At 52.1% G+C, this 27,609-nt stretch overlaps 1 protein-coding gene across 5 annotated transcripts in view; it reads right to left on the reverse strand.

The window, feature by feature from the left end:
• SIPA1L3 (signal induced proliferation associated 1 like 3) overlaps positions 1-27,609 on the reverse strand; it is a 238,986-nt gene that overhangs the window by 37,528 nt on the left and 173,849 nt on the right. For all 5 annotated transcript variants that reach the window (XM_043599043.1, XM_043599038.1, XM_043599039.1 and 2 more), the window contains 5 exons: positions 21,392-21,643; positions 20,491-20,628; positions 10,237-10,364; positions 3,962-4,080; positions 1,325-1,752 (listed from right to left, as the gene is read on the reverse strand). In XM_043599043.1, the coding sequence (XP_043454978.1) occupies positions 1,325-1,752; positions 3,962-4,080; positions 10,237-10,364; positions 20,491-20,628; positions 21,392-21,643 (1,065 nt within the window). The remainder of the gene's footprint in view (positions 1-1,324; positions 1,753-3,961; positions 4,081-10,236; positions 10,365-20,490; positions 20,629-21,391; positions 21,644-27,609) is intronic.

A 27,609-nucleotide genomic window follows, 5' to 3' on the forward strand; every position in this document is an offset into this window, starting at 1 on the left:
CCCAGGACCAGCAGCATCACCATCTACCAGGAACTTAAAAGAATGCATATTCTCAGGCTGTGCTCTGACCTACTGAATCAGAAACTCCGAGTGGGGTCCTGCAATCTGTGCTGAAGAGCCCTCTAGGGGACTGTGTGGAGACCACTGCCCTTCGCTGTGTTGGCCAGAAGGTTAAACTGTGATTTCTCAGCCTTCCTTGTGACGTTGCTCTGCTCAAAGGGCTCTGGGAAAGCTGTTGCTTTCTTCATGGAAAGGGAACTAGGAGAAGCCATCTTCCTCTGTTTTTTGGGCCCATTCCCCCCAGGGGCACCACAGCCATCTGGAGACAAGGGAGCCGCAGCCAGTATGGTAAGAATGGTGGAAGAGGAAGACACAGGATGCCAGGCCTTGAGGCCCTCCCTGAGCTGCTGTACTAGCTTGGCTCTGCCCTCTGTGGAGTTCTCATCGGGGGACTGTTAAAGCTCCGTCTGTTTAAGCTACTGTGGCTCAGGGGTGCCTGCGTGGCTCAGTCGGTTAAGCGTCCGACTTCGGCTCAGCTCATGATCTCACACTGCCTGAGTTCGAGCCCCGCGTCGAGCTCTGTGCTGACGGCTCAGAGCCTGGAGCCTGTTTCAGATTCTGTGTCTTGTCTTTCTCTCTCTCTGCCCCTCCCCCGCTCATGCTCTGTCTCTGAAAAATGAATAAACTTTAAAAAAAAATTTAAAAAAAAAAAAAATTTTTTTTTTTTCAACATTTATTTATTTTTGGGACAGAGAGAGACAGAGCATGAACGGGGGAGGGGCAGAGAGAGAGGGAGACACAGAATCGGAAACAGGCTCCAGGCTCCGAGCCATCAGCCCAGAGCCTGACGCGGGGCTCGAACTCGCGGACCGCGAGATCGTGACCTGGCTGAAGTCGGACGCTTAACCGACTGCGCCACCCAGGCGCCCCCCAAATTTTTTTTTTTAAAAGCTACTGTGGGTCAGATTTCCTGTCACCTCCAGCCGAATGCACGCCTAACACATACAGTCTGTGACCTCCAGAAAGCATAAAACCACTGGTCTTAGCAGAGAGAGAAGGAAAGAGAGAGGCTCAGAGTAAAGCAGAGGCAGATGAAACAGCCAGCCAGGGGTTTCCTTCCCTCTACCCAGGGTACTAGAAGGTGAATGATGGGCAGTAGTGGGTGGTCCATGAGCCTCCCAACTCTGTAAGCAAACTAGTGTGTAAGCACATCCATCTGCAAGCAGCATGCTTGTAGGGAGGGGAACCCCCCTGTCAGGACTGTGGGGGAAGTAGAAGGCGGTCCGAGCTCCTTGGAGGACCGGGGTGAAGAGCAGTGTCTTACCTAGGCTGCCTTGGTGGGTCACGGCTACCCCCCGCCAGGCCTGTCGGGGTGCTGGAGCCTGACGAGTACAATTTCGGTCGGTAGCCCTTGTTCTGACCGGCAACTGCAGGGGCTGGCGAGACCTCCCGCCGTCTGTCTGCGTGGTGGGACCGCGTGGCGGCCTCCCGTCCGCCGCCGCAAAGGCCCATGCTTCCCGGGGGCTTGTGTGGCTTGGGCTGCCGAGGCACCTTGGCCAGGGACATGCAGCTGGGGCTGGAGGTGTAGAGGGTGGTGTCGATGCCGCTGTCACTAGAGCCACCCTTGGAGAGGGGATCTTGCTCCGGCTCCAGGGGGTCCAGGGGGTCAAACCAGCGGTCATCGCTGTGGCTGCTGGATGCGTTGCTGGAGAGGGTGTTGCTGCTGGAATGACTGGAGTACTGAGGTTCTCCCTGGAAGGCAAGAGAAGTGTCATCCATAGAGTCCACAGTGGGGGCCAACCTTCCCTCCCTGGGTCCTCCCCACACCCAAGCTCTGGCTCCCCTGCTTTTGAGCGTGTTACCTCAGACAAGTGACGTAGCTCTCCTGTGCCTCAGTTTCCACACCTGTGAAGCTGGGTTGTTGATAACCCTGCCTCATGCGGTTGTTCAGAGGGAGGCGTGACAGTATGCGTGTGACGTGCATACAAAGCTGAGCTCCTGACCTTCCTTCCCGGATCCCTCTTCCCCGCCCCAATAAAGGTACCTCCAGCCTTTCGGCTGCCCCACACAAGAGGCTTGGAGTCACCCGGGACCTGCTGTTGCTCTCGCACCTGTGTGCAGCCCAACAGCAAATCCTGTGGCCTGCATCTCCAAGAGATCTAGGACCTGCCACTTCTCCACCTCCACGGCTCCACCCCGGGCCTGTCACCACCACCTCCCACTGTACCTACCATGGCAGCAGCCTTCTCCCTGGTCCTCCTGCCCCATCCCTGTCTCCCACTCACCTCTGCCCCCAGTTTGCCTATATGCAGCCAGAGGGAGGCTGTGAACACTTGCCCCATTTCATGTCCCTTCCCTGCTCAGAACCTTCCTGTGGCTCCATTTCACTCATGGGAAGAGCCAGAGTCCTCGCCCTGAGGCTCTGTGCAGTCTGGTCCCACGTTCTGCCCTCTAACTTCATCTGCCCCCTCCCTTCTGATCACTGTGCTCTGAGCAGGGCCTTGGCACTTGCTATTGCTTCTGCCTGGAAGGCTCTTCCCTCAGGTATCTTCATGGACTGCCCCTTACTTCATTCAAGGCCTCCTCACAAGGCCTTCACTGACCACCTCACCCTAAAGCAGTAGTGCTTGACAGTCTTCTCCCTGACCTCTGCCTTGGTTATCCTTCACAGCAAAGACCAGTTCCTGGTGTTATGGAATGCATCTGTTTATCTGCTTACTGCTTGCTGCCCACACTGGGATGTCAGCTTTGGGAGCACCTGGGCACATCTGTCCACTTCATCACTGTGGTCCCAGGGCCTGGCACATCGAATGTACCCATCAAATTCCCACCTTATGAAGGGATGCAAAGAGACTGCCAAGTGCTCACCAAAACGACCTCCTTTCCCCGGGGCACTCAGGACTACATTTCCCAGCTTCCCTTGCGCCGAGGTGTGGCCTCGTGATGGAGTGCTGGCCAATGCAATATAAGTGGAAACGAATTATACCATTTCCAGGCCTGGGCTATAGAGACTTCGCACACCAGCCCCTCTTCCTCCCACCCCTACCTGCCAGAAACAGGCAAGGACCCTGGAGAGGGCTCTGAGGCCCTGGGGGACGGCAGAGCCACAGGGATAGGGAGCCTAGGTTCCAGAATCACCATGTGGAAAGCTTGCTCACTGAATATCCACACCCAACTGTGTTATACGAGAGGGAAACAAACTTCTACTGTGTGAGGTCACTGAGATTTAGGGACCGTCTGTTAGAGCAGTTAGCTTAGTGCCACAGGCTGACCACTGGTGCGCTCTCCCAGTATGATGGCATTAGGGGAGGTGATTAGGTTATGAGGGTAGAGCCCCCATGAATAGGATTATAAAATCCCTATACATATTTACATATTTATACCCCTATATGTAGTTACCCATTCCTCGTGAGTGGGATTATTAAATCCACATACATACATTTACATCCTTACACAAGAGACCCCAGAGAGCTAGCTCCCTCATCCCTTCTACCACATGAAGTGAGAAGGAGGCCATCTATGAACCAGGAAGTGGGTCTTCACCAGACACTGAATCTGCCTGAGCCTTGATCTTGGACTTCCCGGCCTCAGAACTGTGAGAAGGAAATTTCTGTTGTCAGCCACCCAGTCTATGGTATTTTGTTATAGCAGCCTGAGCTGGTGAAGACACTGACCATGACCAGTGTAATCGTAGGGAAACCGTGGCACAAGGAGGCAAAGGGATTTGCTGGCGATGACTTGGCTGGTGAGGGCTAGAGCTGGCTGTGCGTTTGTCTGGCTCTAGACCAAGCAGTTGGCCCCTCTGCTGGAGTGGACGGCAAAGGAGAAGGATGTGCTCACGTATGGCATTCAGAGGCCCACACCCAGGTGACACTGTCAGACCCACAGTGGTCAGGGAAGTGAAGCAGCCAGCTTCGCAGTCCTGGCTCCCCAGGATTAAGCAGGTGGGGCCCAGACTCACTTTGGAATGCCTGTTGGGGGAATCTTTGCCTGCTGCGTCCTGCCTGGAGGTGTGCTTGCTCCCGCTGCTTCCCGCCATGGCTGAGAGCCGGGCCTGGGCGGGCACATGCCACAAAGGCTCTGCAGGAAGACAGGAGACACATCAGCGGTTAGAGGTGACTCAGGCCCTGGCCTGAGTCCACCTGATGAATCTGGCCCTAAAAATGGTCCCACCCCTCTGCCAGCTTGTCTGCCCAGCTCATACAGCACCATGACCCCATCAAGTTATGTCTTGGGGAATAACAACACTCAGTGATGAAATATTTACTAAGCACTTACTATGTGCTAGACCCCAGTCTAGTGCTTTACAAGGGTTAATTCACTGAAACCTTAGGACCATCCTCCGTCAACATCCCCAAGGAAGGTTGAGCACATTTTCATCCTTACTGGCCATCTGGATTTTCTATTTTGTAAATTACTTGTTCCTGTCTTTTTCCCATTTTTCTTTTTCTCTTTTTCATTTTTATTTATTTTAGAGAGAGACAGAGCACACACGAGTGAGGGAAAGGGGGCAGAGGAAGAGAAAGAATCTTAAGCGGTCTCCACACTCAGTGTGGAGTCCAATGTGGGGCTCAATCCCACAACCCTGAGATTATGACCTGAGTTGAAATCAAGAGTCGGACACTCAACCGACTGAGCCACCTGGGTGCCCACTTTTCCCGTTTTTCCATAGGACTGACTTTTATCTTATTGGCGACCAGGGTTCTTTATATATGCAAGGTAGCAATCCTTTGCTGGTTAAATGTGCATAACTTATTTTGGTAAACAAAAATGCAATCACACTAAGCACTGTTCTACAATTTGATTTTTTACTTTACAGCATACTTATACTTGCTTTTCACTTTATATCCTTGTAATACATCTTCACGTAACTGAACATAAAGTTGTCTTATTTTTAACGGCTGTGCAGTATTCCATCATGTTGAACGGACATCATTTCCTCAACCACGAACATGTAGGCTATTTTCAATTCTTCCTTACAACAACGTTTGGGTGGCTCTCCCTCTACACGCAACCCTGAGCAAGAGTGGGATTGTGTTGGGACAGAACTCCACAAGTGGAGTTGCTGGTTCAAAGGTGAAACAGGTTTAAAATTGTGATGGCCAGTATGGGTGTGAATTAGTCTAAACTTCCAGGTAGTCAAGGTGCCTGAACTTAGCAACTGACCTAAAAAACAAAACAAACAAAGAAATAAACAACCCCCAAAACCCTCTAGTGGAGGGCTAGTTACTACCTATCAAACACAAATGCACTAACAGAGGACAGAGGAACCATGGTGGTCTAACCCCAAGGCCCACACTTTTGATTACTTCTGTATTTAAAATAATTACAGCAGGGACGCCTGGGTGGCACAGTTGGTTAAGCACCCAACTCTTGATCTCAGCTCAGGTCATGATCTCACAGTTCGTGAGTTCAAGCCCCACATTGCGTTCTTCGCTGATGGTGCGGAGCCTGCTTGGGATTCTATGTCTCCTTCTCCCTGCCCCTTACCTGCTTGTGCACTCTCTCTCTCAAAATAAATAAATAAACTTTAAAAAAATAAAAAAAAAATAAAATAATTACAATAATGGTGCCTATTAAACACACGTTCTGTGTCAGGTATTACTAAAACTGCTTTGCACACATCATCTTGCTATGTCCTCCAAGGAATACTGTGAGGTGGCTATTAGTACCACTTCCAAAAGGTGAGGAATGTCAAAACTCAAGAGAGTTCAAGTAGCTGGTCCAATGTCACACAGAGAGGGCCTGAGACCTGTGTGTGCCGTCCACATCTGCACTCTCTCTCTGTGCTTCCCCAGCAATGACACCACTGGCAACAGTGGGGAGCATTGTTTGAGAAGCAGGACTTGCCATTCTCTTAATGATGGGTTGGGGCCTATGCTGAGGGCTGGGCAGCTGTGACCTCACTGGACCCTCAAACCATGCTGGAAGGAGAGACACTTAGGATGTCTGCCACAGAGGAGGGACCTGAAGCTGGGACAGATGAGGTCACTGCCAAGGTCACACGGCTGACTCTGAACTTCCCACAAGGCCTGTTGGAGCCTGAGCTCACTACTACACGCTGGGCCCATGTTCCCCTGGGGAAGGCTCCTGTTCTGCGTGGGCTGGGCGGGACACTCAGGGCCACCACAGAGAGCAGCCTGGTTGGAAAGTCCATGTGGTGGCGGGGAGGCTGCCCACTTCATCCGTCTGCTCTACCTCTGGAGATGGTTTTCCTCTTTGGAGCATCCCACAGGCCCGGACGTATTAGTTTCTGGGAGGTGGCCAGATCATGCTGGAAACCACGTTTCTAGAGAGAGCCAAGCCTGTGACAGCCATAGCCAGCTTTAAGTACCACCTATGACACTGGTGGCTTCCATTTTTCTGTCCCTGGCCCGGACCTCTCCCGACTTCAGACCTTTGCCGTATAGATGGCTACCTCACAACACCTCCTCTGGGGTGGCTACCAGGCACCTCCCGCTGAACATGGCTAAGACCAACTGCTTATCTTCCCCCAAACCTGCATCACTCACTGTCTTTCCTGCTCAGTCCATGTGGTTCGATCCTTTCAGCTGCTCAGGGCAGAAACCTGGTATCAACCTTGTCTCCTCTCTCTCATATCCATGTAGAGGATTAGGAAGTGCCATCAACTCTACCTTTAAATGACTGTATCTAGAACCTGCCCATCCCTACCACCCCTGTACCTATCCTGCAAGAATCGGCAGTCAGAGAGACCCTGTGAACACCCAGGTCCCATTCCTCCTTCGCTCAGAAGGACGGAGCTCCTGTCCCACTCTGAGCGAAGGACAAAGTCCTCCCCACATGCTCTGGCCCCGTCCCCTCTCTGACCTCATCCTCCACTACTTCTCCAGCCACACGGCCTCCTTACTGTTCCTCCTACGCTCACTGCTATCTCAGGGTCTTTGATTATTCTCCTTCCCTGGAATGTTCTCTTCCCAACATTTTTCCAGCCTCACCTGAATGTAGTTTGCTCAGAGATTCCCCCAAACCCTGTCCATCTGTCTCAGCACTGTGTTATAGTTTCCACTTGATATTCAGACTTAATAGTGATCATTTATCACTGTGTGCCCATCTACTGTCCGTCTCTCCACCAGACTGTGGGCTCCAAGAAGGCAGGGAACGTGCCCGTCTGGCTCACACTGTGGTGCCCAGTGTGGTGTTTATCATTAGCGATAGGTCAAATGAACAGCGGGATAGAGGACCAGGTCCCTTCCCCTCCTGCGCTGCCTCAGGGTCCTCAGTTCTGTCCTTAACAGGCCCTGATATGGGGCCCTTCACTGGGTCTCTGAATGGCCCCTGGTAACCTTCTGGCTCTCCTGATGGAATGATCTCCCTTGTCATACCAGGCAGGTGACAGACATGAATTTGGCTGTGACAGACATGAATTTGGCTGTGACAGATGTGCTACAACTGTGGCCAAGCACAGACTCGGGCAGCTGGTGACTCAGGGGCCTCCTTCCCAACCTGGGTGCTCTCAAGCTTGAGAAATACTCACACTCTGTGGGTGAGGGGCTGTGGGTGGTGTTTGTGGACGGTGGGGGCTGAGGAGTCCTAGCACCCAATAGGCTTTGGTTCAATCGCAATTATGCCTCTCACCAGCAGGGACCTTGGACAAGTGACAACCTTCCTATGCCTCATCTAAAAAAATGTTCATTTTTGAGAGAGAAAGAAAGAGAGAGAGAGAGAGAGAGAGAGAGAAAGAGAGAACATGCATGTGCATGCAGGGCAGGGGCAGAGAGAGGGGCACAGGGGATCCGAAGCAGGCTCCATGCTGACAGCAGAGAGCCTGATGTGGGGCTGGAACTCACAAACTGTGAGATCATGACCTGAGCCAAAGTCAGACGCTTAACTGACTGAGCCACCCAGGTGCCCCTCACCTTCCTCATTTCTAAAATGGGCCAGTAAAAAGTACCCACTCTGTCACATTCCTGAGATGATTAAATATGAAGTAAGAGGGCATGGAGAGTACCCAGTACAGCGCCGGGTGTATAACAAGCATGCAAAACTGTCCTGCTGTTACTATGCTTACATCATCTGATCAGGGCTGGGAGAACCCCCATGTCTTGTCACAGTGCCCGATTCTCCACCATGAATTACCTTGTCTGGGTTTTGAGCACATTCTAGGTTTCATGATGACCTCTTTCTTTTTTTTAATGTTTATTTATTTATTTTGAGAGAGAGAGAATCCGAGGAGGCTCCACACCGTCAGCATAGAGCCCAAAGCGGGGCTTGAATTCACGAACCATGAGATCATGACCTGAGCTGCAACCAAGACTTGGACACTTAACCAACTGAGCCATCAGGCGCCCCTAGGCTTCATGATGATTTCTAACCACAGACTGCCCTGATTTCTTTGTGTGTGTGTGTGTGTGTGTGTGTGCACGCGCGTGTGTGTGTGTGTAGCGGGGGGTAGTGGTGTTAAGTCAACTTATAACAAGGTCCCAAGGAAGTAAGGGGGGAGCCAAGCCCTAGGGGACAGAAGAGAGAAGAGAAAGACAATGGTGAGTTTCTGTGACACCTTGTTTGGGTGAACGTTGGAAAAATTTCCTCTCCATTTTACACTTTGGTGTAATGAAATTGCCAAGCAACACTTTTCTTTTTCTGAACTGGGTGGGGAAGGAAAGATGCAAATCTGTCTGTTGTGGAGAAGAGCACAGGGCTGCAGGCAGTGGCTGGCAGGATCGGGTGTGTGGAGGAGAGAAGGCAGCCATGTCTGCTCTGCAGGCCCCGGAGGCAGCAGAAGGGAGCGAAGTCGGGATGGCGACCTACTTGCCTGAAGTACAACTGTTTTCCCTGGTTTAAGGGAACCATAGGGCTGGGGGGCCGAGAAATTGCCCAGGCTGCTACTCCTGGGACACACAACCTCTTCCCTGTCCCACCATGCCTGAGGGAGCTGGCGACTCTGACACGGTCAGCCCCTGGAGCTGCCTGGAAATTCCCGACTATCTCTCTAAGAGGACAGCTCCATGTCTCCCCCCTCCAATGTCAATGCTCTTTTACACTTCATTCCTTTCCTTTCTTTTGAACCCACCCATTCATCGGGTAGTTCTCAGACTTCCAAGGGGGGACAAGTTTGTTATGTGAAATTCTACTTCAAATATTCCACAAAGTGTACATGCCCACAATTAATCATACATAGGAAGATAAACAGATCAGAAGATGCTCAGTCTTATCAGGCACCAGAAAATGCAAATTAAAACCACAGTGTGACACCACTATGCGTCCACCAAAGGTTGGTGAGGATACGGAGCGGCCACACCTCTCCTCTGTCACGGGAGGGAGTGTGAAATGGCTTGTCACTCTGAGCAAAGGCGTGGCAGCTTTGCATGAAGTTAAACATGTGATCTAACAATTCCACTTGCAGGCATATACCCGGCGGAAGTGTGAGCGTGTGTTCAGCACAGACCGGTATGAGAACACTCCCAGCAGCACTAGTCTAAGCAGCCCCAAGCTGGAAGCCACCCAAATGTCCATCAGTGCCAGAATGGAGTAATACGTCGTGGGTCATTCGAACAATAGAGAACGACTCAGAAATTGCACTGCCTCCCACAGCCGTGTGGCTGACTCTCAATAACATGGTACTGAGCGACAGAAGCCAGACGTGCACACAAAACGCATCAAGCCAGCAGGAGTATTTCATATACATGAAATCCATAATGAGGCAGAACGAAGTCTGGCTGCGAGAAGCAGGGCAGGGGTGGCCTTTGGGGGTGCTGACTGGGAGGGGCCTGGGGGGCTTTCGGAGGCTGGCCATGTTCAGCCTTTTACCCTAGGTGTGGGACGTGGGTGTGTTCACTTTGTGACCTGTTATCATGCTGGACACTCAGGATCTGGCTCTTTTCTCAGCATGTGCTGCACATCTAACAGTGAGAAAAGAGCACAGGAGGGTTTATGTAATGAAAAGCCTCAGAACACAATCAGTTCTGCTCCCCTGAGAGCACCACTTTTAGTCCTTCTCTGCTGTTTCCCTGGGAGGTTGACACCTCCACGTCGCACGTCTGTACACGGGCTCCTGAGTGCGTGCCATCTGCTGACGCCGTGTCTGGACAGAGGAGGATCAGGCTCACTGGTCCCTGCTGCTCTCTGGGGCGACCTCCCTAATCTTACATGAGGCTCCAACAGCTTTCCTTTGTGTTCTATCTGTCGCTGACAGGGGGGAGGTGTGCCCCCTCGCAAATTATAGGAAGTCCCGCTGGGCAAGGTAGGCGGGTGCAGCCGGTCCCGGGGAGGCCCTACCTGGCTTCTGACGCTCCATGGTGCTCTCCTGGCTGGTCAAGCCGCCTGAGGAGGAGTCGCCGCTGGACATCCCGTCGTGGCTGAAGTGGGGATCAAAAGACAGCAGCGGGTGTGGGGCGGCCGCATACCTGCAGGGGAGCGAGAGGAAGCAAGCACGGGGTGAAGGGCTGGCGTGTCAAAAACCATCTGAGCCCAACGGCCTGCTCACTGGTGGGTTTTAAATACACTGGAGGCTCTGTGCGGAGGGGATCCTAGATGAGTAATCCCGGAAACATACTATTAGCTGAGGGTCAGGAATGAGTCTCGCCTGGGAAGCATGCCAGGGAGTGCCGGGCAATGCAGGGTCCTTCAAGGAAGGAGGGGCAGAAGCCACTTGGGTGGAGGCCCTACTGGTAGGCTCCCCAGGGGTCTTGTTTCTTGGCTGTGAAATGGGGTGAGGTGTTGCCAGCAGCTCCGCCCCCCACGCCTGTCTCGGGTTGAAGCGTTTGTAGGTACAGGAGGCCTAGAGCTGGACAGGTTGGGATTCAAACCTCGCCACCACCTCTTTCTCAGCCAGGGACAGTCACTTCCTAGCCCCGAGCTACAGTTTTCCTAAGCTGGTGATCGCAGTAGGCCTTTCCTCAAAGGACTGACTGATGTCCTGTGTGCCCAGCGCTTAGCCCGAGGCTGACACACACAGAGCTGTGAGAAGTGGCCAACAGGCCAGAACTCAGTGTACATCCCTCTGTCGGAGGAAGGCGCTGCAGGAGAGAAGCTGTATGCTCAGGCTTCAGAGTGAGACAGAGCTGGGCTCAAACCCCCGTCCCGTCCCTTACTGGCTATGTGACGTTGGTCAGGCAAGTGCTCATTAGTATGAGCTGCGGTTTTCTCATCTGAAAAATGGGATAATGACATTTTCTACTTCACAGGGTAGCAGAGTGGATGAAATAACAAAAGTTATCTCGCAGACGGGGGCTCTCCCGGAGGCTGGCTCTGTATACCCACAGCGATGGCTGAGATCTAAGGGAGGAATCAGCAGAAGGTTCTCCCTATGGCCACACGTCCCAGGTGCATTAGCTCTATGATCTGGAATGAATCCCAAGGGCGCCTCCAACATCCATTCCACCACAGATCAGAGCCAGTCATGACTGAAACCCTTCTCTCTGCCTGGGGTTAGTTCAGGGAAAGGCAGACGACACAATCTTAGCTGATATGATGTGAGAGGTTGTGAGAGTTACGAAGCTTCTCAGAAAATACTTCTGGCCTTCCACGTGGCTGGAGGACCGTACTTCCTGGCCCCTTGAGATTGGCTAGGTGGGGTCTGGGCCTGGTCTTGTCAACAAGCTGCGAGGGAAGCGACCTGGGGACAGTGGCTGCCTCTGGCAGCCTGGGTCCCGAGAGGTCCTCTGCCAATCAGCAGTGGAGCTCCAGCGTGGGCACCAGATACACCTTTGCTGATTTAAGTCACTGACGTTTTCAGGTGCTTGTTACTGAAATGGGGGAGGTGTGCAGGGGAGGGCTTCTGAGGTAAGCCTCCTGGCTCCTGAGAGCAATGACGAGGAAGGATGGCTTCTCTTCTTCACCTGGGTATTGCTGGGTCCAGACAGAACACCGTGACCCGCTGTTGACCTCAGGCTAGCAGCCTGAGGATGAGGCCAATGCTGAGCATACGAGACTTAGAAGGCGGAAGGGACTGGGCCTTTGATGACGTTGTTGAAATGCTGGATTAACCCTCCCTGGAGCCTGACCTATTTCTGAGCCTCCTTTTCTGTGCGATAATGCATTCCCACAATGTTTGGGCTAGCCAAATTTCAGTTATTTGTGGCTAGAACACCCCACTGACACAGGCCCGGCGCTTCGGGAGAGTCACATAGCCTCTGTTAATGAAGCTGACTTTGTGATTCCCCAACTTGCTTCCTTTGGAACTTGGGAGGCTGAGAAACTGGAACCCCCAACACTGAAAAGAGGAGTTAACTGACGTCTCTGGGGCCATCCTACCAGCCTAAAGCCAGGGCTGTTTCTGCGAAGCCTGACTCTAAACCCCTAGGCTTCACCGCCCCCCGGGCAGCAGAGGGGAGCTCCAGGGGTGCCCTGGACTTCCCGAAAACCCACTTCCACCCACCTGCCAAGAAAATACATATTATCCCCACCTCCCCAAACCTTGACTTCTACTACCTCCAGGGAAGGCAGACAGAGCCAAAACAAGAAAAAGCACAGCAGTATTCAATACTGACTCAGCAGCCAGCCAACTGCCTGGTAAAATGTGGCTCCACCGCAGAGGGAAACTGAGGTGTTGATGTGTTTATTCCACTTCCTCAAAACGTCTGCATCAAATCCCGAGTACTAAAAGAAAATGTCAGCGGTGGTGGGGGTCAGCCCAAGGAAACTGGAAGGTATGAGCGGAGGCTCCCCCAGTATCTATCCTGGGCTTGTGGCTTGGGAACAGAATCCCGGCTGTACCCAGGGCTGCAACGTAACTGGTTCACAGACCACATTTCCAGGCTCTCTTGCAGGCCTGGCCAATGTGATAACAGTGGTGCATGGGACTTCCAAGAAACCTCTGCAAGTGTGCTGCGGGTGCCTCGGCCTCGTCACCTCCTTAAGGCTGAAGCTCCAGCAGCCACCTTACGATCAGTAGGCCACAGGCCAAGGATAGCAGAGAGCTGGTGAGGAGGAGCCTGGGTCTCTGACAACACTGGGGAAAGAAAGAAACTGTCTCGCCTGAGTCACTGTTTTCTCTATTATGCAGTTAAACCTGATCCTAACTGACGGACTGTCTTTAGCTGGAAGTATTTTACCATGCTTCACCACTCAGCTACTGTCCCTCCACGAAGACAACCTGTACTTTGTCCAATCACGTAATTCCCTAACAAACCCTATTATCCCAATGTAAAATGACTGACCTATGCTGCCGTTCTTTGGGGCGTGTGTGTGTGCACGCGCGCGCGTCCCCTTTGGCGCCGTTTCAAACGTTGCCAAGTCCTGGTCAAGCTGCTTGGAAATGCGGACATGCCGGCACCTCACCATGCCTGGCTCTGGGCAAAAATCCCCAGAAGAAGAGAAGATCAGAGCTATTCTCAACCTCATCTGAGAAATGTTAAGTCTTCTACCTTTTCTTGGAAGATGACATCACTTTAAAGATAAAGGGTTTTGGTTGTGGTGAGAAACTAACTATAGTTTCAGGCATCTTCAGGCAGGAGCTGATGTGCTGGCGGACCCCGAAGAGGCCTGGTGGGGAGTGCCTCCAGGTCGGCAGGGCTGGGCTGCCGGGATGTTGGCTTTGGGTTTCCTACATGGCCATGGAAGAAAGTACCAAGACAGATGTGAACGCGGGCAAGAGCCTCTCTGGAGGGGAGGGCTCTGGCCGCTCTGCTGGTCTCCTACACGGACTGACGGAGGAATGCGTGGGTGAACTCCAAGATGACCGGGTGAGGTGGGTGAGGTGGGTGGATGATGTCGTCGTTATTGGCTGCCACACCAACAACTGTCACTTTCTTTGTCCCTGCTGGTAAGGCCCAGGTTCCCCTGTGGCGCCCATCCTTCAGCCATGTGACCTGAATAAATCCTGACAAATTTAAGATAGTCAAGTGGGTCCAATGTGGCCCTGCCAGGGGATGGTTCAGGGATAGGTAAGAGACCCAGCTCCTTTACTTTTTTTTTTAACATTTATTTGAGAGACAGAGACAGAGCATGAGTGGGTGAGGGGCGGAGAGAGACACACACACAGAATCCGAAGCAGGCTCCAGGCTCTGAGCTGTCAGCACAGAGCCCGGCATGGGGCTTGAACCCACAAACTGTGAGATCATGACCTGAGCCAAAGTCGGACGTTTCCCTGACTGAGTCACCCAGACGCCCCAAGAGACCCAGCTCCTTTACTCTCAAAAGCAAACAGAAGCTCTTTCATTTTTTTCTGCAGGGCACTGATTTTGCTTGGGGGTCACAACAGCCACCATGGGTCACCAAAGGAGTCAGTCCCTGAGGACTTGCATAAACCAGCCCTACAGCCACCCTCCTTCTGGGCTATGTGATAATAAATTCCCTTTAGGGCCTCACGCCTTCTCAAGTTAGGTTTTCTGTCACCTGCAGTCAAATGCCTCCTCACCATTCTTTACGGAGCTGGCAGAGAAAAACAGGAAAAAGAATAAAGAAAAGCCATCCAGGTGGTCTGCTGAGCAAAGGTCCGGCCGCCCCCTGCAGGCTTGCTGAGCCGGGTGCACTGTGCGTCCTAATGCTCCGTGCTGAGTTTAGTGGTTTGTTCACCCTGCCAACGAGGCTGGCAAACTCCTGAGGACACAGGCAGCAATTGCCCCTGCTGCCAGGACAGGCGCTGCGCTTGGTGGTAACTGTCATAACCGTTAAGGAGCACTTACTATGTGCCAGGCACAGTCCTAAGTGCTCTGCAAGGGTTTCCTCCTTGAATATTCTCAACACTGCTCAGGGACAGACATTTTACATGTGAGCAAACTGAGGTGTGGAGAGGTGAAGTCACTTGCCCACACTCACACGGCTGATAAAGGCCATCTTACTACCTCTCAGTAAATCCAGGATGGGCACCAGACAGATTCTGTGTCTAAGGGCTGTCACAATTCTAAGAGCTTGATGAACTCGACAAGTAGCCGGCCCACTGGAGACAGCAGGAGACATAGGGGTCACAAGGGTTCCAGGAGGTCCTGGGGAAGCTGGGCGGAGAGGAGAGGGGAAAGGAGCTGAGGCTAACACCGGTACAGCCCTGGCCTGCTCCCAGGCCTCTTACCACGGGCTGGTGACTGACTGGGAAAGACACTTCTGAGGCTTTAGGGGATGCGTCGTGCTAGCAGACTTCGCAAAGCTTGGAGTCTAGATGTTGACCGAGATAAAAACCACACAAACAAACTGTTGAGAACTGGGTTTCCTGTGGAGTCCTGGGAAGAGAGGGATAGGCTGGGAAGGCCTGATGTTTAACGAAGAAGTGTTCTTTTCCCACTTGTTCATGCCAGACAGCCTGAACAGTTTCCTGGGGCAGGGACTCCAGGAGGGACTGTGTATGTTAACCTGATTTGGAGGATAAGCTCAGAGACCTTTGGCGGGACAGGTCGCGGGTCAGTATCAGTTCTCCAGAATCACATGGGCCTGGGTTCCTGTTCCAGCTCTACCACTTCCTGCAAGAGTGACCTTGACCAAGTGGGTTCACCTCACTGAGCCTCAGTTTCCCCTCTGTAAAATGGGATAATGAAGTACCTACCTGTGGAGTCACTGGGAGTACTCACTGAGATCATGCATACAGCTCAGTGGAACCGACTAGAGAATCCAGAAATAGACCTACACAAACGTGCCCAATTGATTTCCCCTTCCAACGATTTTTTTTTTTTTTTTTTTTTTTTTTTTTTTTTTTTTTTGCTTTAAGGAGCAAGAGCAATGCAATGGAAGATGGACAGCCTTTTCCAGAAGTGGTGCTGAAGCAGACTGGACGTCAGGAGGCAAAAAAAAAAAAAAAGAATGTCAACTTAAACCTCTCACCTTATGCAAAAACGAAGTCAAAATGGATCATGGACATAAATGTGAAAAACCAGAAAAAAATGAGAAAATGTTCAGGACCCAGATTGAGGCAAAGAGTTCTTAGACTTTACAACAAAACCATGAACCATAAAGAGCAAAAAAATGTAATTGGGACCTTGTCGAAATTGAGACCTTTTGTCTTGTGACAGATCCTTGTTAAGAAGATGAGAGGATGGGGGCACCTGGGTGGCTCAGTCAGTTGAGGGTCCAATTTCAGCTCAGGTCATGATCTTAAGGTTTATGAGTTTGAGCCCCACATTGGGACTCGCTGCTGTCAGCCTGTCAGCACAGAGCTCGCTTGGGATTCTCTGTCCTCTTCTCACTGCCCCTCCCCCACCTGCTCTCTCCCCCAAATAAATATTAAAAAAAAAAAAAAAAGACAAAAGGAGAAATTAAAGATTGGGAGAAAAGATTTGCAAATCACACAGCTGATACAGGACTCATGTCCGGTATATACAAAGAACTCTCCAAAGCTGAAAATGCTGCATCCGATTAGAAAACGGGCAAAAGGACCTGCATGGACACTTCCCTAAAAAGGTATACAGTTGGCAAATAAATAAGCACATGAAAAGACGTCACCAGCCATTACAGAGACGCAAATTTAGACCATGATGACGTCTCCTCACGCACCCAGCAGAAGAGCTGCAATGAAAACCAGTGGCGACAGCCAATGGTGGTGAAGATGTGGAGAAGCCTGATCATTCACACACTGCTGGCGGGAATGGAAAATGGTATGCGCGCTCTGGAAAACAGTTTGGCAGCTCCTTTTAAACTAAAAATGGGCTTACCACACAGCAAGCGATTGTATTCCCTGCCCCGCCCCCCCCAACACTTCTCTACGTGTGCTGCAGAACAGTCAGCGCACACATTCACTGAAGTAACACTCTTCTCCATTTGCTGAGCAAGTAGCACTCTAGAAGCATCTCTCCCGCCCCCCCCAAGCCTTGCTGAGGTATAACTGACAAATATAACTCATATATTTAAAGTGTACAACGTGATGATTTGATATACGTACGCACTGTGAAATGATTGCCACAATCAAGCTAATTAGCACATCTCTCACCTCACGTAGTTGCCTTTTTTGGGGGTGAGAACGCCCAAGATCTACTCTCTTAGCAGATTTCAAGTGCACAATGCAGAATTATTAACTATAGGCACCGTGCCTGGACGTACATTAGATCCTCTGAACGTACTCACCTTACAACCAAAACCTGGTACCCCCTGACCAAAATATCCCTATTTCCCCCACCCCAGCCAGCCACCAATCTACCCTCTCTTTTCTATGAGTTTGGGACTTTTTTTTTTTTAAGGCCAATTGACCTACTCTCTCTCTTTTTATTCTTTTTTAATTTTACTTATTTTTTCTTAGGGAGACAGAGACAGAGAGACAGAGAGAGAGCACGAGTGGGGGAGAGAGGCAGAAGGAGAGAGAATCTCAAGTTGCTCTATGCTCAGTGCACAGCCCGACCCTGGGATCATGACCTGAGCCGAAATCGAGTTAGATGCTTAACTGACTGAGCTACTCTGGCATCCTAAGTTTGACTTTCTTTAAAAAAAAATTTTTTTTAATGTTTATTTATTTTTGAGACAGAGAGAGACAGAGCATGAACAGGGGAGGGTCAGAGAGAGAGGGAGACACAGAAGCCGAAACAGGCTCCAGGCTCTGAGCAGTCAGCACAGAGCCCGACGCGGGGCTCGAACTCACGGACAGTGAGATCGTGACCTGAGCCGAAGTTGGACGCTTAACCGACTGAGCCACCCAGGCGCCCCCTAAGTTTGACTTTTTTGATTCCGCATATAAGTGATACCATACAGTATTTGTCTTTTTCTGTCTTATTTATTTCACTTAGTGTAAAAACCCCCAGGTTCAGCCATGTGGTCACAAATGGCAGGACTTCCTCTCTTTATGGCTACATAATATTCCGTTGTGTATATGCACTGTGTTTCTTTTATCCATTCATCTGTCAACAGATACTTAGATTGTTTCCATATCTTGGCAAGCAATTGTATTCCTGGGCATTTATCCCAGGAAAATAAAAATTTGTTTTCATGCGTGTTCAGAGTATGAATGTTTGTAACAGCCCAAGCCCAGAAACAACCCAAATATTCTTTGATGGGAGAATGGTTGGTTAAACAAACTACGGAATACAGCTCAGCTATGAGGAACTGACTATCGATACAACAGCTTGAATGAACCTCATGGAAATTATGCTGGGTGAAAAAGAATCTCAAAAGGATATATACTATATGATTCCTTTTATAGAACATTCATAAAATAGCAGTAAACAGAGACACAGAACAGATTAATGGTTGCCAAATGGTGGAGGGGTGGGTGTGGCTGTAAGGGGGTAGCAGGAGGGAGCTTTGTGGTGATGGTACAGCTGAGTGTGTACATTGTAGTGGTGGTTATGCAATATCACACACGTGACAAAACTGCACAGAGCCACACACCCTCGCCACACACACATGCACACGTATGGCTGGCGAATTCTGAATAAACTCCATGGGTTGTACGAACGTCAATGCCTTGCTTTGATACTATATGGCGGAGGCTGGGTGAAGGGTTCGTGGAGCTCCCTGTGCATTTCTTTGCAACTTCCTGTGAATCTATACTTATTTCAAAAAGTTCAAAAATAACAATAAAGGGGAGGCACCTCAAGACTCTGAAACACAATGCTCCCTGGACTTACCAGTAACATCATTCCTACCATCTCCGTTCTTGCCCAATCACTTTGTACCAACTGCCATTTCTAGCCTCTAGCCTCGGCTACTGCTGCTGCCCAGGCGTCCCTATGGTCCCCCCACACCAGATTCCCCTTCATTCCTACTGTATTCCACACCATTGTGCTTACTCACATCTGTGGCCTTTCCTCTGCCTAGAATGACTTTCTCCCTCTTCTCTGGGGCAAACTCCTAGTGATCTCTCAGAGCCCTGTTCAAATGTCACCTCCTCCAGGCAGCCAGCCTTGACCTCTGGGACTGGGCTGTGCTCCCTCTTCCAAGACTTGAGACTCTCAGAGTGTTTGTCAGGGTGCACATTGTTTCTAGGGCACGCTCTCCCCCACGGCCAGCAGCAGTGACCACAGGAACCCACAGATAAGTGAGGAGCTCAAATAGTGCTCTATGCACCTGGCACACAGCAGGTGTGAGACCCTCTGCTGAATGAAAGCTCAATGGTGGTGGCTAGAAAACAGAAGAGGAAGTATGTTTTACCCAATCTTACGGCAGAGGCTTAGAATCCAACAATGGTTTAGTTCAGCGGCTCTCAGAGTGTGTTCCCTGGACTGGCAGCATCGATCCTGTATGATCTACGCTCCAGATCTAGCACGTTGGAGCCTCAGGGGTGAGGCCGAGGAAATGTTTGTTTCAAGGCCTCTTTCTGGGTGATCCTGAGGCATGATGAAGATCGAGACCTATTGGCTGAGTGGACAGATCCCTGCTCTTGCGGTGGGGGGTCTTATCTAAACAAACTCACGCATTCACCCCACCCAAGGATTTACCACGTGCCAGTCCCTGTGCTGTGTGACGGTCACGTACAGACAAACCGGGAAGGTCTTAGATCTTGAAGATATGTGTGCGCACACACGTTCTCTTAACTGCGCTAACAGAATGGAGGGAGAATGCTCAAGCCCACGGTCAGGAAACACACAGGGAACTGAGGGCAGAGTGGCAGCACCTAGTGCTGGGGGAGGTTCAGGGAAGGCTTCCCAGAGGAGGAGCATCAGTGCTCAAGCTGGCAGGATGGGGGAGTGTGGGGTGAAGAGTGTGAAGAATCTGTAGGAGAGGGAGGAACAAGGAGGAGGGCTCTGAAATTCAGACAGCCTACTCAGGAAAGTGCAAGTGGCCAAGGAGGGTGATATGTGGCACTGCACAACGCTGGAGAGGCGGGTGGGGCCTGGTGGCCACGGGGAGGAGCTAAGGCTATGTCCTGAGGGCCGTGGGACACGTGGGAGGGTTTGAAGCAGGGGACAGGCATGGTCTGATATGGAAAGATCTCGTGGCTGCTGAGTGGAGGGTGGACCACAGGAGGTGGGACGGAGGGCTGGGGGCTCAGGGAGGTGGCCAGGGTGGGGCACTGGGGAGAGGGGGAGGGTGTGGGGGGCCGAGCTGCTCAGGAGGCTGAATGGATGGACCGCAGTAGTGGGGAGGAAGAAGGGAGACACCCAGGATGAAGCCCATGGCTCTGGCCTGAGGATACAGGAATATGGCGGCTGCCCCTGAGATGGAGATCCTGGAGGAAGGAGGGCACAGGGCACCAGGGCTGAGGGCAGCTGGACAGCCTGGGCATGAGGGAACCATGGAGGAGTTGAGAGGAGTTGAGAGGATCCCTCAGGCTGTCAGACTGGAGACGGGTCCAAGGGGACAGGACTGAAGTCTAAAAGGCCAGGAAAACTGGGTAATGCTGGTGGACTGGTCCTGGAGAGGAGGAGCTGGAGAGGTCGTTGAATGGCCAAGCTAAAAGGCAGATGGTCTTGCTTAAACAAGGGATACACGTGTTAAGAAAATGGCAACTGAAATTCTGCTACAAGGAAAGCCAACAGTGAGTCTTGCCCAGGACAGCTTGGCCCAAAATCTTAAAGGACATAGCCAATCCTCCTGGAGGTCCTCCGATGACCTTCAGGGATCCAGAAACCCCAGAAAATGGCAAATGAACTTGTAGAGTATGTGCATTTCCTGGGGAAGAAGGATCCCCAGCTTTCATCAGATTCCTTAATTTGGAAAGAGTGAAGAGACTCTGACCTTTCTGGAGATGGCTTGTATCTCGCGTAGGTGGCCGAGCCGGGGGTGGAGAAGCTCCCAGAAGGCTGTCGGTAGGGAGGGACTTTGTCGGCCCCTGCTGGTGATGCTGTGTAAGGGGTTTCTGGGAAGCTGACAGGCCTGGAACAAAAACAGGAGGAAGGAGGTAGGGGTGAGTGAGAATACTCCTGCTCTCAGAGGAGGGAAGCTAGACCTTTCCCTCAGGTCCAACCACGTCCCATCGGCTTCATCTGCCACCCTCCCATCAGGATGGAGGGACGGCCGCTGAACCATCCCTGAGGGTGGTGGGAGACCAGGACACCCCCGCCTTCCCTCTCCCACTACAGATGCAGCGGTCAGCTTCCACAGCCCTGACCGAGGCCTGACAGGCTGCGGAAGCAAGATGCCCCTCTGCAAGCTGGATTCCTTTACTTCTTGGAAAATTTTCTTTACTTTTAAATAAACACTACATTCGAAATAATTTATCTGCAAGGTATCCACCATCATAATAAAACCCAACTCCTAAAGCTACCACCCAACCCAAGAACTAGAATGGCACCAACACAGGCCCGCTTTCCACTTCCCTGCCTCCCCCAGGAAGCAATCACTACCCTGAATTTCGTGCTTCTCAGTCCCTTGATCTTTTACAGAATATATAGTTTTAATCATACATGGTCTGATGGATATCCAGCCTCCGACACGGAGCTCCCCAGCACCGGGCCCTCACACAAGAGGCTCGTAATGAAAATTTAAGGGAAGGGAGGGAGGGGGGCAGAAGGAGGAGAAGGAGAGAAAGACTGAGGGGAGAAGGAGACTGGAAAAAAGGGGTAGGAGAGAGAAAAGGGCAAAGCACAGAGGAGCTAGACGGGAGGGAGACAGGGTGGCGCCCCTCTTTAGCCCTTACCTCTTGCTGTGCAGGGGCTGGGGCTCCCGGAAGGGGACCATGGGGGTCTGCTTCGGGGGCCGGCTCAGGGATTGGGCATGGCCGGGGGTGCTGGGGCTGGCCCACTTGGAGGCGGGTAGAGAGTTGTGGGAGGCGGGCCCGCTCCACTGCCAGGGAGCGTTGCTGCGGTAGGGGGGCCGGCCCCCGGGGGTCATGCTCTCTGGCTCCGTCTTCGGCTCCGAGGTATTCATGTCATAGGTCTCCAGCCAGCCCCTGGGAAGAAAAACACGGTTACTCCGAAGGGCCCCAGCCCGCCAGCACGCTTGCCTGTTGCCCAGGAGAGGCTGCCGTCTCGTCACACTGGGCTGGGTTTCCTGGCCAAATCTGAACCATGAAGGCCTGTTTTAAAGGCCGAGGAGATACCGTTTAAATTGATCTGAAACTTAGCAGCTCGGAGAAGTCAGGACAGGGCCCAACACCCAGGCTCTGACCGCTTGGCCCTCTCTTCCTCATCTCCTCTCCTCACTCTCTCTTTGCCTTCCTTCCTCACCCTTCTCCCTCACCCAGGCCTCAAGTGGGCCAGTGTCCTCCATGGAATGGCTCAGCACCCACCCCCTTCCCCCACAGCAGTCCTCGGGGCCAGAAAGGCGGATGCCCTCAGAATCAAAGGATAGTATCTGCCTTGTTCCAAAGAAGCTCAAAGGCAGCTGGAAGAGGAGCAGGTGACCTACTTTGCAGGGTGATTGAAAAAAAAAAGCCACGAAATCCAGAACCTTGAAATAGATGCAGAACGGCCTGTGACTCCCCCCAGACCAGGCTGGCATGCAAACCGCGGTGCTCCTGGCTCGAGGCGGGGAGATCCGCAGGCTGGGCTGGCATTCTCCACCGCTGCTGCAGTGCGGCACAGGAGGGGGCTCTGAGCCCAAGGAGGGGGCTGCGCTCGCGAAATCCACCTCCCAACAGCTGTGGGAGCTGAGCCTGGAGGAGCCCGGAAGCTCTCGTGCCCTCATCGAGCTGATCCTCTGTGGCTCTCCTGAGTCCTCTAGAGGGAACTTTCAGGGCTGGCAAAAGATCTGGTGGATTTGGTGGTTGGGGGCTCAGGACGTGGCTGCTAGGGAGTCTTCAAAAGGTGACCCGAGCAGGTGCTCTGGCACCTGGGCCCGGCACGCCGTGTTCTTTAGGAACATTAGCTCCTGTAGGATGGCAGACACCAATGCCTCACCAGGCATCATGTGAGGAATGACAGCAATACACATGTTCAGCAGAACCCGGAGAAATGCCAGGCCCGGGTGGAAGCGGATGAGGGTACCATCACAGTGCTGCGGCGCACACAGCTGCTCTGGCCGGCCCAGCTTTCACACCTCTTCGCCTGAGAGCACGTCTGCGTGCACTTCTTGGCTCCGGGTATGAGAATGTCACCCGGGCCTGGCCAATCAGAAACTCCTCTCCCTCTGGACACCACGACTGGCACAGGACTGTCATGTGCCTTACGCGGAGACAGCATCAACTCTGGAATGGTTTTTGGAACTCCTGGGGGAAAGATCTAGTTCACTGGGGCTGCTGCACTGGGGAGTCCTAAGCTGAAGGTGTGAAGAAGGGTGGGTCATCTTTGTTCCCACCAAGTGGGAGATGGCCTGAGAATGACAGTGACAGAAAAGGAGATAGGTGATGAAGATTCCTGGTGAGGGCGTCCGAGTCCCTGCGTCTGGCCCCATCTAGATCTTGCTCTGTCTCCTGGTTTGTCAGGTACAGAAGCCAGTAAAGGCTTTGTTTTGCTTCACAAAGTTTGAGTTGGTTCTGTTGTTGGGAACCAGAATCCTGATCACTGCACCGCACTTTAGAGAGAAGTTAAGTAACCTGTTCGAGGTCACACTGCCAGTAAGAGGTGGAAATTGGATTTAAATACAGTTAAGTTGATTCCAAAGGCCACAACTTTAACGCCGATGCACAATGGCCCACTGAAGAGTGGTGTGGGAACCAATGAGTGGATTTCTTGGGTCCGTGACTTCTCTCCCAGTTACTGACAGCCTGGCCTTTGGCGAGGAGTCCTTGGGCATGATCTCAGAGAGGGAAACATTATCCAATAATCTTGAAGGCAGCACAGGGCGGTGGGGAGCCAGGGATTCTGGGACAGATGGCCAGTTCAGATCCCAGCTTGTGTGGCCTTGGGCGAACGATCTCCTTCTCAGAACCTCAGTTTCCTCATCTGTAAGATGGTGGTGGCTGCAAGCATTCTAGAACATTAGGAGAAAGTCTGGCATGTGCCACATGCCTAATAAACAGGATTTGATGCTGTTGCCTTCTCCAGCCGATTCTGTGGCCAATCTGTCTGCTGTTCCCACAGGCTCAGAAGTGAGTGTCCTTTCCATCTTCTCAAGTCCAACCACACCTCCCCGGGGGCTCTGGAACAAATTGTTCCCCACCGGCCTGAGAACTACCAGCACCTAAACCACCCTGAGAACTCAGCAGAGGAACGCAGATACCTGGGTCTCATCTCTGCTCACCTGAATCAGAATCTTCCTTGAGGTGGGGCCCAGGGATTTGCATTTTACCAAGTTGCCAAAGAGGATTTTGACACATGGAAAAGTTTGAGAAACCCACTTCGTTGATTTGGTTTTTGAATTGTATTTTTTAAGGTTATTTATTTATTTTGAGAGAGAGAGAGAGAGAGAGAGAGAGCGCGCGAGAGAGAGAGAGCGCGCGAGAGAGAGAGAGCGCGCGAGAGAGAGAGAGCGAGAGCACGCTTGTGCAGGCAGAGGAGGGGCAGAAGGGGCAGAGAGAGAAGCCCAAGCAGGCTCTGTGTTGTCAATGTGAAGCCTGACCTGGGGCTCGATCTCATGAACTGTGAGATTGTGACCTAAGCTGAAACCAAGAGTTGGACGCTCAACTGACTGAGCCACCCAGGCGCCCCTACTTATTGAACTGTTTTTAAAGATTAAAGTGAGATAAAAAGCCATTTCCTGTCCCTTATCCCTGTTCCCCAGTTTCACCCACCAGAAGCAACCACAGCTTCCAGTTTCTTGTCTGTTCTTTCGGAAATATTCTACGCAGGTATATCTATGCAGAGAGATCCTATGCAAACAGTATTTAAAATAGAAATCGGGGCGCCTGGGTGGCTCAGTCGGTTGAGCGTCCAACTTCAGCTCAGGTCATGATCTCACGGTCCGTGAGTTCGAGCCCCGCGTCGGGCTCTGTGCTGACAGCTCGGAGCCCGGAGCCTGTTTCAGGTTCTGTGTCTCCCTCTCTCTCTGACCCTCCCCTGCTCATGCTCTGTCTCTCTCTGTTTCAAAATAAATAAACATTAAAAAAAATTTTTTTTAATAAATAAATAAAATAGAAATAAAAAGAATAGCACACTTAACTCCAAATATCATCCTGCTCCCCCCTCTCTCTCCTTGCCCCCCAATTACTATTTCTTACCAGGCCCTCTCAGCACAAACAAATTCACTTTATTTCTTTTAAACAATCAAATACTATTGCATCACACGGATGCCCTAGGATTTACTTAGCTGGTCCTCTATGGTTAGATATTTAGGCTGCTTCTAGTCTTGTGCTTGACCAATAGTGTTGCACTAAACACCGTGTTCCAACCTCGGCCACATGCAGGAGGCATCTGAGAGAGGACCGCCCCCAGGCTCACAGACCTCTGTCCTCACTGCCTCCTTGTCCTCAATTCCCAACAGCCTAGTTGCTGGAGGCCACGGGGACTCCTTTCTTACCTGTCTCACTTACTTACTTGTGTGGTTTCAATTTTCCTTCTCAGGGAGGAGTTTCTAACCCCCCTGACTGGAGCTCCTGAGTCTAACTAAAGGGGATAAAAGCATCCCAGATTGCCTTCCCCATCAGGAAGTGACAGAGAAAAGTGAGATGAGAACATCCCTCCTGAGCCTGTGCAAGCGCCCAAGATCAACATGACCATCTCATTAGGCTGTGGGACGTTCTCACAGCTACCCGGCCCGGCTCAGCTGTGGCCAGTGGTGCTGGGATCACTCAAGAACTCGTCCTGTGGCCTGGGAGTGTGTGGATGACCCGCTCTACCCTATTCAGTGTCTGACGAGCATGGGGTCCAGATGCGCACCATGCTGAGCCTGGCTGGTGGCAGGGACAGCACCTCTGCCCATCCCTGTGCGTCTCCCCTCAGAGCTTATCTCGCCATTTGAGCCAGAAGAGGCCAGGGCTGCAGCAAGAGGCTGGAGAGACCCCCGAGTTGGGATTATCAGCTCTGCAAATGAGGTCAGCCAGACACCTCTGCATTTGAAGAACAACAAAAACCACACAAGTCTCAGCCCACACCTGCCCTTGCAAACAGGAGATTCTGTTTCTGCGGCTGCCTTATAAAGGCGGCAGGCTGACAGCTCTCCTAATGAGGGCAGGGAGCGGGGCTCATCTGTCTGGTCATGCCCTCCCTGGCCTGGTCTCCCCAAAGCCTCCCCAAAGCTGGAGAAGGAACTTGAAGACTTTCACTTTTGCTTCAGTTGGCCCCTACCTGCAGGTCCAGGGAGTCTTTGCGGCCTCTCGCGCACCTCCAGTTTTGGAGTCGTCCGGCAGGCGGGCTGGCTTACCGTGTGCACACGTGTGGGCATGGGTGTGGGTGCGAAGCAAGGCGGGGAGAGGGGGAGGCGGGGGGGGAGTCTGCTGGGGAGCTCGCCTGCGGACTTACTTTGGCTCGACTTGCCCCTGCAGAGCCCGGCGCGGGTGTGGCCGGGCCAAGGCGCCACAAGAGGGCTGAGAGAAGGGGACGCCTGGGGTTAGACTGGAGTCCCAAGGCCGAGAGACTGGGGAGGTGGGAGAGGGGAGGCCAAGCCCTTGGCTGAAGGATTTCGCCGTGCCCAGAACTGCCCCCTACCAAGGTCAGAGCAAGCGAGAAGGGGCGGATGGAGCCACCACCCCTGGGCATGCGCACAGCGTTCTGAGGCGGTGGAACACGGCGGGGCCGGGACACCTGGATTGAGGTTTGTCGCCCACTTAGTAGCTGTACAACCCCGCGCAAGTGACGGGTCCACTCTGGGACTCAGCTTGCTCGTCTGTAAAGTGAGGATGACGCCAGCCCCGTGAGGTCACATGTATGTAGCCATCAGGGTCCCCTCATCTCACCTCCCCTTTGGCTCGCTCTGCTCCTGACCCCCTTTCTGGTCTGTCAACAAGCCGAGGGCCTTTGTCCTCACTTTTGTAATGGCCACTGCCCCCTGCAAGGCCTTTCTTCTGGCTCCATCTCACCTTCAGGCCTTCCCTGACCACCCTGTCCAAAGTCAGGCAGCGCTCTTCACTTGCTCACACCCAGTATCTCCCAGCTGGTGTCTCTAGAGCACCTCCTACAGGCCAAGGGCTGTTCTCTGTGCTTTACAAAGCTTTTCTCCAACTTCCCAACTGCCTTTGGGGAAAGGACCTATTACTGTCCTCATTTCACAACTGAAGAAACCGAGGCACAGGGTAAGAGGCCACTAGCCCAGGGCCACAGTTACTACGGGGCAGAGCTAAGATTCAAACCTAGGTACTCTCACCGTAGAGCCTGCCTTCCCCACTATGCTCAACTGCCTCCCCCTCTGCTATGTGAAATCATCCTATTTGCTTACTTGTTTATTGTCTGCCTGCCCTGATCCATTCGGTAGCTCTATGAGGGCCAAGGCCTTGACTGTCTCCTGTGCGACTGTGTTTCCAGCACTTGGAAGGTAGTGATTTTCTCTCTCTCTCTTTCTGTCTCCGGTCACCTCTGGAGGTTGCTAGGGTACCAACTCATTATTCTGAAAGCTGCATTTACCTTGCCTTTTCCATATAATAAATTACACCTCGGAGTAACCAAATAGTTACGGAAGGAACATTCTTTTTAGAAAAATTTCAGTCAATAAACGAAGGAGGAATGATGGAATTGAGAATACCACTCGCTACCATGTGATGCATGACAAAATAACTGATCTGGGCAATCGTGTCGAAGAGCTGCTGAGGGGGACAATGCATGATGACGGGTCAGCTGCTACCATCTGAACCCTCCGACTGCCCTTAGGGTCACTCACGGAGGGCCAACCAGACACGTGGTGCCTCTTGACAGACACACACCTAGGAAGTGGTGTTACCAAAAGAAATTTAACCAGAATTGGATCAAGCTTCTACATCAAACTCCAGCTTACAGGAAATTCATGTGCTAGAGAAACAGGGTAAAGGACATCAGAGGGATGCAAGCAGCTAAATCCAGGAAGTGAGAAAGTCTGAAGGACAAGTAACCTGGCTTCTTCCCAAACTAA

The sequence above is a fragment of the Prionailurus bengalensis genome, chromosome E2 (assembly GCF_016509475.1).
Source record: "Prionailurus bengalensis isolate Pbe53 chromosome E2, Fcat_Pben_1.1_paternal_pri, whole genome shotgun sequence".
NCBI classification, from domain to species: Eukaryota; Metazoa; Chordata; class Mammalia; order Carnivora; family Felidae; genus Prionailurus; species Prionailurus bengalensis.